The sequence below is a fragment of the Ixodes scapularis genome, unplaced genomic scaffold (genome assembly GCF_016920785.2).
Source record: "Ixodes scapularis isolate PalLabHiFi unplaced genomic scaffold, ASM1692078v2 PGA_scaffold5__190_contigs__length_132052651, whole genome shotgun sequence".
In the NCBI taxonomy this organism is placed as follows: Eukaryota; Metazoa; Arthropoda; class Arachnida; order Ixodida; family Ixodidae; genus Ixodes; species Ixodes scapularis.
Genome location: NW_024609880.1, coordinates 121,918,749 through 121,932,044, shown reverse-complemented (window position 1 = coordinate 121,932,044; position 13,296 = coordinate 121,918,749). Strand labels below are relative to the sequence as shown.

The 13,296-nt window shown below is 43.5% G+C and overlaps 1 protein-coding gene across 1 annotated transcript in view; it reads left to right on the top strand.

Moving 5' to 3' along the window:
* Nucleotides 1-259: 259 nt before the first annotated feature.
* Nucleotides 260-13,296, top strand: part of LOC115316476 — a 51,864-nt gene continuing 38,827 nt past the window's right edge. Inside the window, exons 1-2 of the mRNA XM_042293900.1 lie at nucleotides 260-454; nucleotides 9,574-9,731. Coding sequence (XP_042149834.1) covers nucleotides 260-454; nucleotides 9,574-9,731 — 353 coding nt within the window. The remainder of the gene's footprint in view (nucleotides 455-9,573; nucleotides 9,732-13,296) is intronic.

The window sequence follows — 13,296 nt, the reverse complement described above, 5'->3', positions numbered from 1 at the left end:
GGGAATCGGAACAACTGAAATTCATAATTGCTTCCCGAAGGTACTTGTCGCATTTTTTTTTTCCTCCGTTGTGTATTACGAACACTTGTCTCACATGTTGACGCAGCCTCTCTGAACAATGCTTTTGCCATATGACAGTCTCGTCACAAACGTCAGCTATGATCCGGTACAGCTGTATTTTGAAATAACAACAGCAACAAAAAAATGGGAACTTATTTAACACTTGGGCAGCGTTCAGTTGATCTCAAAAGAGGAGTGAATGCAGAAAGAATACGTTGTAATGGGGCTCCAGTGCGCATTGTTGTTCGGATATTTCGCCGTGGTTCAGGCCTGGGCGCAGTACGAGGAATGGACACCGAGCTTTCCCTGGACGGAGAAAATGACCATCAAGAACCCGGAAAACAGCCCTTACTTCAACGACCCAGATCTTGGGTCTCTGCAAGATGCATGGCAGGTATGTGATTAAGATAGGAGGGGGTGGGGGGTGCGAAATACAGGCTGTATTCTTAAGGCTTTAGAGATTTCTTTTAAAAAAGACACGAAAGCTATACTTATGCGGACTGTGCAGGTGAGTTACATGGTCCCAAAAACATAATACAAGTCGATAAACATCACGATAAATCAGTTAATTAACTAAAATTTTCTCAATTACATTTTTATTGATTGAAGATAAAGATATGATTTTTATCAGGAACTTGCTGAGTATTATCGAAAACTACGAGATGAGTAAATACCAGAATTACTTGGAGCGCTTAGGAAGCGCGCTAAAGTTACATTCAGGTGTTCTGGAGGCGACATGAGGTCCAGAGTTTTTCGGTTTAGAGGGACACGCCCCCAATGATCACCGAAACTTAAAGGCGCTATTGGACGGAAAGGAAACATGAATTGGCACCAGCAGCGCCTTTGGTGTGGTTTTGGTCATTCTGGGGGGCGTTCCACCGACCGCGTCTTCCACTTCCGGTTTTACTTGCGACTTTCTCGTTGGGCTGGCTTGGGTCGCTATATCGCCTCTTGTTTTTCCTACCTCCATGGTTACAATAGAACTGCAATGTACTAGATAGAATACCGGGTAGTGTTTGGAGCCGAGCCATTCGCGTGAAGCGCGTGGTGTAGGAACCAAACCTGAACCAAACCGTTATTTTTGACCGAACCCAAGGTTACTAAAACACTCAGTGTGGAAACTCACCCTCGAAACCTCGACCGCTGGCGTTTAGAGAGATTCAGCTGAATGCGATAACAGCACCGCCTTTTAGAAACGAATTGAGACATGAAAGTGTCTTTTATGGCTACCTATAGAGTCACTGAATATTCCCAGAGTACTGAAACCCTCGGGCTCGAGGTGCCAAAATGGCTGTACAACTCTTTTATTACTGTGGTTAAATTGAGCTTTCAGAAAGCATGTTTTTGCGTAAAAACAAACCGAAAAAGTACTTTTTCTGGGAGCATTTATTGGAGATTCGTACAGAATGACAGGCACATGATGTTTTCTAATATAATTAGTTTGCAAGGTTTTGTGGCACAATATCTATTGTTTTTATACAACCATGTCTCACCACTGATTTCAGGTAGCGCGTCCCAATCTGTGCGCGTCCTAGCTTAGGTAGTAGTTGGGGACGGGTCCGCTTGGAGGATTGGCGTTGCATCCCTGACGCCCCATCCACCGTATATGTTTCGGCGCCAAATGGCCGATTAAAACCAAAATACATGAGTAAAAGTGGACGCTATCGAATGCTATACTCTTGAACCAATTCAAGCGGCCGTGCAGTTGCCCGAGTGGCCGCTGCGGAAGAAATGGCGGCGTTACGATCGCAATTAGCTCGGTTCTTGAGTACTAATCGGTTCCACTTTTTCAGGGCAGGCTCTGTGGCAGTTTCCCAACTGCGTTTTTCTAGTAACGATGGCCGAACCGAATTTTTCGCCGCCATCTTAAAACTGAACCGGCACTGCACAGGAAACAACATAACAGTAACCGGTTCCAAACGGGTTACGTTATTTTTTTTTTTGTTTGTATTACAAAATGAATGTTTCAGAAATAAAAATCGGGAGCTGTATTCATATGTAGGGTTAAAATTGTCGCATACCGAATTGCAATGTATGAGAACTTGAGGGTTTTCGTGGCGCTTTTGTATTCTCACGATGATTAATCATGTGTCGTGTGGTCACATGAGGTCATGGTGTCAAGGCATGCTGTCAAGTGATGTCACGTCACGTGACCTCGGGACGTAGTCACGTGACAAAAGTCGACTTAAATTAAGAACGTCACTAGATTTATTAGTGCATTTAATACCGTGACGTCACATGGCATTACGACCTTTCACATCGAGTCACATTACCCCTTGACGCACTCGGTTTTCATGAGCCCGAGTCGACTGCTCGGGTTGTTGAGAATTAGCATCGCCAAACATTCGGGTAACGGTCCGTGTCCAATCAGATGTGAGAATAGCCGAACTCTGACAATGTCTAAAGCTATACCCATGCTTTATTCCTTGCCAACCCCAGCGCATGCCTTTGATGAAGACCTGTCCGCTCGTTCTAATTGCGAGTTGAGGAGGGCAAAGCTGTTTCTGTCCTTTATTTTTTTCTGCGTCTGCCATTGAGCGGAGACGAGAACTGATGGGTGTTTCTGCAAGTTATCATCCTCAGGAATCGGGTCTTATCGGTATTCACTGAAAGTACAAAAAATGTTGCCGGACCCATTTTACAGGCGGATTACATCCAGCGAGCGTGTTGTCAGAAAACACCAGTCTTAGATCTAGAAATTGGAGTAATTAAATAAATGACCTCGTTCTCCTTCAACATCGCCCAAGTGAGAATGAGACGCAAATATTCAACATCACCCGATCTATCTTTTTAGAAAATGGCCAGGGTCTCAAGTTCACCCAAGATTCACCAGTGAACTCCATACTCCAATTTGTAGATCTAAGACTTGTGTTCTCTGACAACCACGCTTGCTGGATGTAATCCCCTCGATCGAAGAAAGGTCTTTTACAGTATAACTCGGCTCATTCCAAAATTATTAAAAGAGGAATTGCAAAAAATTTCCTGAATACAGCTCTTAAAAAATCTTTCGTACACTCAGCGGGGGAAAGCTTTGATGCTCAAGTACAAAGACTGAAAGCGTCGGGATATCCCAGTTCGATAATATATGAAGTCTCCAAATGCTTGATGACCTCAAATAAAAAACTCGACACTGAAAAACACAAGAAACACCGACCGACTGTACTGCCATATATACACCGCGTGTCCCACAACTTGAAGAGAACAGCCGCGAAGTTTTAAGTCCAAGTCGTGCTTTCAGCTCCGGACAAACTGAAAAGGCTCTGCCCTAAGATCAACTCCCCACAGCATGAACAGCAAGAGTGCAGTGTAAAACATCGACTCAAGTATGTAGAATGTCAAAGTGGAGTGGTATATCAAATACCATTTACTTGCGGCAAAGTGTATGTAGGTCAGTCGGGGCGATGTATTAATACGAGATTAAGAGAACATGCCCAACCGTTGAACTCAGCACCATCGGGACATCTTGCGGTGCATGTCAGAGACTGCAAATGCTCACCAACATTCAACAACTCCAAAGTTCTGAAGCGGTTCCGTGACAAAAAACATTAGAGAGCTCTACGGGTCATCCTCACCAGTGGCGACAAGTCTATAAGCGCGCCATCAGTCACCCTAACACAGAAAGAACTTCAGTTCCTTCGGTGTTTCCCCTAAAGACTTGAAACACAAAAGACTTCAGTTCTAGCGGTGTTTTACCAGAAGACTTTTTAGCCGGTTGCTCTGCGTAATGTTTTTCTTCTTGTCTTCTTTTGAATTTTTCTTTTTTTTTGTTTTGTTGTACAGACAGTTTTTTTTACGTGACAAGTACTTTGCCGTTAGGTGAAGTTAAAATATTTTTGTTACGATTTCTAAAACCAGATATGTGCTTTGTAGCAGCAGTGACTTTAATTTTGTTTTATTTTTCGCTTCTACCTTGTTGTTTTCTAGATGCTCTATTAAATTTGACAGTTTGAAGTAAGCGCTCTGTCCTGTCCCCTCCTTCTCTTCTTAGTCCTTTGCGCTTTTAAAACCACCGTCTAGAACTACAAGTCTGTACGGGAGAGATACCTGGAAAAAAAAAAAAAGATTCTAGTGAAACGTTGGCAGCCCCTCGAAGTCTCACGGGAGTTTCGTCCTCAAGTTCTTCCCAAAGCTTTGAGCACCTCCATATTTTATATATACCTCATAGTTTTGAGGAGTAAAATAAAAGAAATGGAGGATCCCTGTTAACAAACGACACAAATATAATGCAGAGGAGGGAGTTCCTCAGGAATAAAAAGTATTTCCTGAAGGGCCATCGAAAAAAGAAGAAAAAAATTAAAGTGGATTACAAATCTTTATAATGCGACATTATAGCGTAGGTCTTAAGAAGGAGGAAGGGAGGGTACGGAGGGGAGGGAATGCCCGTCCTCCTCCTCCGTACCCTCCCTTGCTCTCCGCTTCCTCTCATTCTCCTCCTTCTCCATTACCTCCTCTCCTTTCCTCCTCCAATTCAGTTTCCTCGCTACATTTGAAGGGAAAATGACACCACATGACTTGGTGTCACATCACCTATGAAAAAATTCAGTTTTTCCGCTAGATATAGCGGGAGAATTTGCGTTAGGTGCCATCAACACAAAATCAGTTTCCCGTTAAATTTAACGGGAAATTGAATTGGTGTTAAATCTAGGGAGAAACTGAGTTTACCCGCTAAATCTAGCGGAGAAACTGAATAGCGGGGAATTGAATCGGTGTTACGGTCATGCGACGTGAATTTTCCCGCTAAATTTAGCGCGCTTACGCCGACGCCGACAGCGACGCCTGCGCGGCTTAACCCGGAAACAAGCGCCTATGACCTGCGCTCTAAAAAAAAAAAATGTTAGGAGGGAGTCTTAAAAACATACTTTCTTCTAAAGTTTTCTCCGCTCCCCATTTTCGGTACAGAGCAGAAAGCGTTATTCCGAAAAATATTTTGTTTGCAAAACCACTCCTGCAAGAAATGTCCGACAGCGCGTTTTCGTGTTGCCAGACGCTCTCGTCGATCCTCACGACGCAACATCACGAAAGAATAATTTGTATATCTCGAATAAATGATCTTGCACTGCGCGCGAACCTTCTGAAGCGTGCATTTTGCACTACCCTATTTTATTCTCTCAGCGAGAGCAAATCGCAATGACAACCAGCCCGTAGTGGGATGACGTCATTATAATTAAAACTAACAGGTGGTTATTTGTTACGAAATTTGGTTATTCGTTAAACATTAATATCGCAAAAGGCTAGGACAGGAAGAAACAATGGGTCTGCCGTGTTGCATTGTTCCTTTCTGTCCTAGTCTTTTACGCTATAATGACTATAACGACGACACGGCACATATTAAACAGTTCTGTTTTCTGGTGAAATGCGATGTTCTCAACCGTAGCAAAAGTGAATGTCCAATTTGTAAAGTTGTGCAGTATATATAGTGGTCTCGCAATGATATGAGGCAGCCTAATAAAAAGATACTGGGCAGCTGACTGATAAAATACACCGTTGTAAAGTGAGGGCCCAAAACAAGTGCACGTAAAACTGAATAAAAGATTAGCTTTGCCGGGGCAGTATTTTCGAAGTTACAAGCTCGTGCAAACCGATGTCCAAATGTGATTTATGTTAGAAATATATTGTCTGCCCTTCGCGCTTTTTATGTGTGATTAGGAATATTATTTCATGCATCTCTTTGCACTTCTTTTTGCAATAAGCCGTGTTGTATGAAATTTTTTAGAATACTATTTATTATTCACTTTTCTCCAAATTTATTCTATTTGCCTTCAGATCTATTTTGTGAGCACCAACATTAGTGAGCAAAGAGTTCTTTCAGGGGCAAAGCTCCTTAGGGTCTAGCCTTGCCCGTCCGTCCGGCGTCCGAGCTCACGTCGATTGCCATCCCATCCGTCTGTCATGGATGAAACGTTTTGCAAGTAGCCGCTCAACGTCTATACAGGAGAGGGCGCTGCGGTCAAATTCGTATATAATCGCGTTAAACTTTGCATGCATTGGCTCGACGTTTATAGACGAGAGGGCGCTGCGGTCAATGCTCAAATGCGTATATAACCACGTTCCACACCACACATTCTCTTTCTGACATGGACCGTTTGACTTAAGTGCGAGACACATGCGCAAAAAATCCATCCAATACGACGTCCGATCCGGCAGTACGACTGCCTGATCCAAAAGAATATGGTCGCTTCAGGCGTCGGATCGGCGATCCGACATGCGTCCAACGCGCTAGATAGTTTCGCACGGTGGATGGATTGTCGGATGCGTCCAGCCAATGACAGCACAGCTATCGCGAACGTCATGATGACGTACTGGGTCTGGCGGGACAAATAAGAAAACGGGACGGCCGACGGGAAGCCGGACGCGTGGACCCCGCTGACCCATTCGAGAAAGATGGCCCCGGCAAATAATGCACGCGCTAACGAGAACGAGCTCCTAACTTTGCTCGTGTGAGCTAAACCGTCAATCTGGGACCAGAGATCTGTGAACGCGGACCTTCGCTGGAGTGCTTGGACCTCCTGGGCGGAGCCGAACGAATCGTCGTGTCACATGCAATGTCGAAAGCGTGTGTCTCAAACTGTCGCGTGCGGCGATTTGGAGCGGTGTTCGGACTGTCGGATCGGACGATTCTGCCGTCCATGTGTCTCGCGCTTTAAGCGGTGGATGCGATTTTGTGGATTTTATTGACATGTGTGGTAGCCGAGTCATTGCTGACTAGTCTCATTTTTGCAATATTTGTGGCTTTTGCTGTTTCCTTTTTTTCGTTTTTATTTTCCAATAAAAATGACCGCATCTCCACGTGGTAAATAATGTTGATTGGGGCGAAGCTCTGGTGGTGCTGATGATACTGATTTTATTGTTCATAGCTAGTGCTGATGGTGCTGATCTTTTTTTATTGCTCATAGGTAGGGCTGAGTTCCGAGTTGCATTTCGACTTCATTATTACTGCTTTATGGTCGGTGAGGTGCAGAGCCAGTGGTTCTTCTAGCGTATCCAAGCTGATCCGCTAGAAGAACCACTGGCTCTGCACTTCACCGACCATAAAGCAGTAATAATGAAGTCGAAACGCAACCCGGAATTCAGCACTACCTATGAGCGATAAAAAAAGATCAGCACCATCAGCACTAGCCATGAACAATAAAATCAGTACCATCAGCACCACCAGAGTTTCGCCCGAATCAACATCATTAACCCCGTGGGGATGTCGTGATTTTTTTTGGCATACCCCGGGGCCCGGTGTTTCTCACTGCCAAACAGCGAACAAAAAAAGCCCGTTTCCGCAGACTCAACAGATGGCGTATTTTCGAGTATCGTCCTCTCATGTCGGTCCTAAGTTGTTATGTGAACTTCATGCAGTCAAAGTTATTGATCATAATACAAATATATTTACTGAGAGAAGATTTGACAGCATAAATAAATGCCAATGCCCTTAAAAATATACATCATCAGTAAATGCGCCCCAAATTGTCTGAAACAATCCCTGCAAGTATTTTCCGGCGTTTTTATCCTCGATATGCACGTCTATAAGTGATTTGAGAGAGCCTTAAACAAACTTTTGAGTTTGAAGATGATTTAAATAACTCCGTGTTCCCGACTCATAAATCTGTTCCTGACACATAAATGTGCTCCTGACGTATGTGTTCCTGACGCAAACTGTAATGATAGCGTACGCAGACCGTCAGAAAGTGACTAATTAAGTAGTTGCAATGTCCATAAGTGTATGAAATACCGCTATAATCTTTTTAACAATAAATGACAAATTAGCGAAGGTGATGCTTATTTGCAAATTGTATTAACCTGCGTCTTGTCAAAAACAAACCTCAAACACCAGGATATGTCGAAAATGTTCACGTGGGTAGGCGCTATTTTAGGACAGATTAGATCTGAGTATACGAAGGTGCGTATGGATTAGAGTGAACAACTTTGATCACTCTCTTCTGAATGATTATTAGCCTACATCACGCTGCTGAGTGTAAACAATGTTGCTCAGGAAAACAAACATCGTGATTGCCGCTCAGCGTCTCTATCAAAGGTAGATAGAAAGGGCTTGTCCTAAAACTTTCGTGGTATTTTGAAACTATGGCTTATTCTTGCTCAGTTGTGCTTTCAATATATATATTGCGAAACATATTCGTAAACTAGATCTCATAATATATATGGTGAGGTTTTATGCACCGTAATTAAGTCCTAAGGTTAAGAGAACAAGTAGGATTCCACTTTTGATACTGCGACGTAACTTTGTACAAATTACGGGTATTTTAGGCGACCTACCAGACTGGTGACCTTTCGATTCAAGTAAAATATATGCGACTGGGGTAAACAAATATTGAATGACATAAACACGACATTAATAAATGTTAATTGAGATTTTCAGTTACTGTTTCGTCGGGATTAAACATTGCAATTTTCTTGTTTTTGATATTGAAAATAGAAGTGAATAGTACGAATAATAATTTAAAAAAAATAGAGGGTTACTCGTTTCACAATTAAAATAGTGTCTATTTAAAAAAAAAAAAAAAACGCGAAAAATATATTCGTAATTTAGCGGTTCAAACCGGTTCGAACAGGTTCGAACCTTTATCTTTGCTCCCCAAAACTGAATCGGAAATGAACCGAAAGGACTATACTATAAGTGCGGACTATGCACCCGTTCAGGACTATCGAAGCAAAATCTTTTATCTTGACCCCAAATTAACCCCTGCGGACTATACACCGGGTGCGACTGTAGACCGAGAAGTACGGCACATTATCGCCCGATCATTTTAAAAACCATACTATTTTATTACAAAACACGAAGAAAGAAATGACTACACTATGATTAAACATAAGTCCAAGGTGCCGTAGAGACTCATCAACTATCGTTTGCTAAAAGCACGGGATGACCATACGCAAATTAATGTTTTGAGTATGCACTTTAGCACTACAGAAATATCATACCTACACCTGTGCGTACTACAGATGTTTAAAATTCGCTGCGCCGTTTGCAGGTGTTCTCTGTAATCATATAATTATGCTTTACGGTTACAGAAATACGCTCTTGCAAGTAATCTAATATCACGAGCACATTTATGTTGCAGTCGTGTTGAAACCAATGTTAGTGATACGAGCGTTCCATTTGTTCCTTGTATAAGAGCGTTCATTGAAGAGTGTGCATTCAATATAGACGGACATCATTAGTTTGCTGTGATTTAAAGTAGGGCAATGCCTGATTTTTACTGCCGACAGGGTACACAGGGTACGAATGCCTAAATCTGAGTAATACCCGTGGGACAACTCGAATGCCATTAAGAACGAATCACATTTGAAGGATCGGCCAATCATCGCGCGACACCCCGAGCGTGGGGCGTTCCACGCGCGACAAATCGCGAGCCCATTCGTCGATCACACGAATGTCATTCGTTGTAGATGGCATTCGAGTTGCCCGTGCGGCACGGGTATAAGTGCCCTATTTAGTTGGCCCTGCCATGCGTCTTTTGCTAATATTGGGCGAAAATATGAAGAAATGTTTCGTTTTGTTGATTGCAGGTCCTAGAAGAAATGTCAAATAATGCGTATTTTTTGTTGTTTCGCACCAACTTTCCCGTTTATGAGAAATGTATCTCCACAACAGCAAATATCACAGACAAAACGAAAAAAACCGCAAATTACACAATAATCAGTTACGATACGGGAAAAAAGAAATAGTAAGTACTTCATTCATCAGCTAAATATTAATAATAATAATAATAATATTAATAATATGTATCCTGCTTTCATGTTTGTTTTCGATATTTTCGGGCCAGTCAAAGTCAAAGTCGGCTTGTGGGACATGGCCCGGAAGAGGCAGTAACTCATTATATACATACTTAGTTAAGAAACTAACGGTGCTAAACAATCATCTTTGTCCGAGGGGGGGGGGGGGAGGGAGGGGGGAAGCTGTTGGCAGTCAGTCACTTTGTACATGGCACGCACAGAGATAGTCATTCCCAGTGGACTGGTAGAACCATTATAGATATATGTACAGGTACATGTAGAGATACATAAAGAGTATACATAGAGATATATACATGCCACGGACAGAGATAGTCAATCACGGTGGGCCGGATGAAACATTATAGAGATATTGAGACACATAAGATAAAAAGGTTCCGACAAGATTCTCAAGATAAAGGTAAGAAAACATGAACGAATAGTTAATGTAGAATCGAATTAATCAGGAATTCTTTTATTTGCTTTTTCGAGGTAAGCGTAAAAACGTCACCAGCAAGTGAATTAAAGATTTTCGGGACACAAATATCACGAGTAGCTTGACAGTAGCGAGTATAAGAACGAGGCACAAAATAGCGAGGACAATCTGTTTGAACTCGGGAGGACATGATTTTTTTTTCTTTTAAATCATCCATCCAAAAGTGGCGCAAAATTACTGAATCCACGAACAACTTCTGGAAGGAAGGTAACCCAAGATACTAAAAAATATTTCCGCATTCTGTCAAATCACAGTTTTACGCCACGCTCTTCAGTAAGTTCCGCAGAATATTATCGATCTGTACTTTCCATCTTATGGGGCAATTAGAAAAAATAGCGTATTCGCTCGACTAATAGCCGCACAATACACTCTTAAAAGAGTTTGTGGGTCTACTTTCCCGCACAACCCTCGGAGAGCCAATCACCGCAACTTACGGAGGCAGCTCAGCGAATGACAATGCCGAAGCATATGTTTAGACGAAGAAACGCAGTCTGAGTTGTTACATTGAGCAGTGCAAGCGTGACGTTTTGCATTGCTTAATGTCACAACTCAGGCTGTGTTTTTTGGTCTAAACATGTGTTTCGGCATTGTCATTCGCTGAGCTGCCTCCGTAAGTTGCCGTGATTGGCTCTCCGAGGGTTGTGCGGGAAAGTAGACGCAGAAACTTCAAGTGTTTATGAACAAGACCCTTGCGACTGCTCTCCCAGAGAACATATATGCCGCCAATAATTGCATTTATGGTAATAAAACCCGAGACTCAGGAACACAGAAGGGGACGAACACAACACAACGTCTCAAACACAGCTGAACGTTTATTTTTCAGACACTCGTTTAAAAAGGCGAGCCCCGCCGGTGCCCCCCCCCCCCCCCCCCCCCGACATCCACAGTCCCGAAGGTCAAGCCGCTTCCTCCCGTCCAGTCTACGTCAGCAGCCCTTCTCGCACACACAGCTATCCACATGCCCTAGTCGCCACAGAGTCGATGAGAACGTCCACGCAGTTAACTTATCACCCTCCACTGTCACCACTGCTAATCCCCCACTCCCTCGCAACGCTTCCTTGCCCCACGCCGACGAATTGTACACAAGCGCACCACACAGATATACCCCCTTCTCGTCCCCCCCCCCCCCCCTTCCTTTACAGTTGCCGGCGTAAACACAAACCTCGAAAACACATGGGGAGGCCCACCCAGTGAGCTCAAATGCGCCGCAAAGTAATCTCAAAACCTTACAGTTTGTGCCGCTAACCGTCTGTCCCCCCCTTTTTTTTTTGTACTTCCTCATGTTTAATTACTGTTACCAACACGCTCGTTTTGTACTTACTTATCCCCGACCTTCCCAACCCCCCCCCTTTCCCTTTATTTCCGTCTCCTTCCAATGCCTTAAAAAAAAGATAAAAAGGTTAATTTTTATTTAGCCTTTTGGCTGGAACTCACCCGTCATGGAGGCGAAACTCCGTTTCTGATATAGGACCAGGTTAGGTTGTCTAACGAAACGGAAGGATTGCTTATGCAGTTCCCAATACTCCCTATTCTAATGGTCTCCCTCAATATTCTTTTAGTCGCATCTTTTTCACTGTAGATCATTTCTGTTCTAGCTCACTACGGGTTGCTCCCATTGCACTCTTCAACATGTCTGGTTATTTCTGAATTTTGAGCCCTCATTTCGATTTATATCGCGGGCATGGGTTCCAGTCTTCTGTGGAGTACCGGTTTTGGCTAAAACTGAAAGAAGGGGCGTTCCACATATTGTGGGCGCGTCAAAGGAGAGCGCTTTTGAGCGGGCTTCAAAAATTTGAGGAGGTGACTTCGTCGAACAATAATTCGGTCCCGGTTCCTAAATCACGAGAGAATAACCAAGTGTGCCCAAAGGTGGTGAATCCTTCGCGGGTGACGGTGTCACTGCGAACTGAGAATTTTTTGGGGGATGGCCCGAAGTTCTGCCTGAATGTCAAGCCCTCAAGGTTGGACGTTCTCGCGGCTGTGCAGACTGTAGGAAGAAGGATCCCGGACTCGGTCGCGAGATCCAGTTACCAGGAACAGTCATTTAGAGTCGTCTCGAAGTTCACGGATAGCAGGGTAGACTATGACAAAAGAGACTTTCGTGAGGTTCAGGGTGTCAGGAGAGAATTGGAACGGAATAATTTAGCGTTATTGCAAACTGACAAAAGTGGGACATTTGGTGTTTTGCCCCTGAGGGACTATAAAAGAAAGGTAGACGTGGCTCTAGACGGCTTGTTGCAGCCGTGCATGGTAAATTTGAGGAAAACGAAACAGAGTGTCATTGAGGTTCTGAACGAATGGGATTTTGAGGGGTCTGCTAAATGGATAAGGGACGCAACAAAAGGCACGCTGTCGGTAAAGTTTTTTCTGAAGAACCATAACGTTGGAATGCCTCTGAGGATTGTCATCAAAGAGGGTGGGACGCGGCAAAAGGTACTTTCGGAATTTTTGTTGAAAGGGCTCTCGGTCTTGCCGTTGCAAAACCCTCTTTCGATCAGGAATTAGGAAGAGTTGTTGGAGCTCTTGGAGATGTTTCGCCGGAAAGATTGCAGAGTGGGGTCTTTGGATATAAAATATTTGTACTATTCATTGGACCAGGGTGTGTTTTTGCAAAGTGTGAGGGATTGGCTCAAGTTAGGTTTAGTGAAATTTCAGTCAAGTTACGGCATAAGCATTAGTGGCTTCTTGGTGTTATTGGAGAGGTATTGTCGGTCACTGCTGTGGGTTTTGAAGGAAGGGAATTTGTCCAGAAAAAAGGTGTGTGCATTGGTTCACAATTGGCGCCCATTCTTTCTGCAGTTTATTTAAGGGTTTTAGATCTGAAAGTCGAAGCGGTGTTGACGTCGATGTCGGCTGGGACCGCCGTAGTGAAACGCTATGTCGATGACATTTTGGTTTGTACGACGAGAGGCAGTGACCTGGCGATACTTGTGAATTTCATCCGAAACGCGGCGCCTGAGCTGGCCTTTGTAACAGAATTTCCAAAAAATAGATCACTACAGTTTCTGGATGTTAAGATAAGT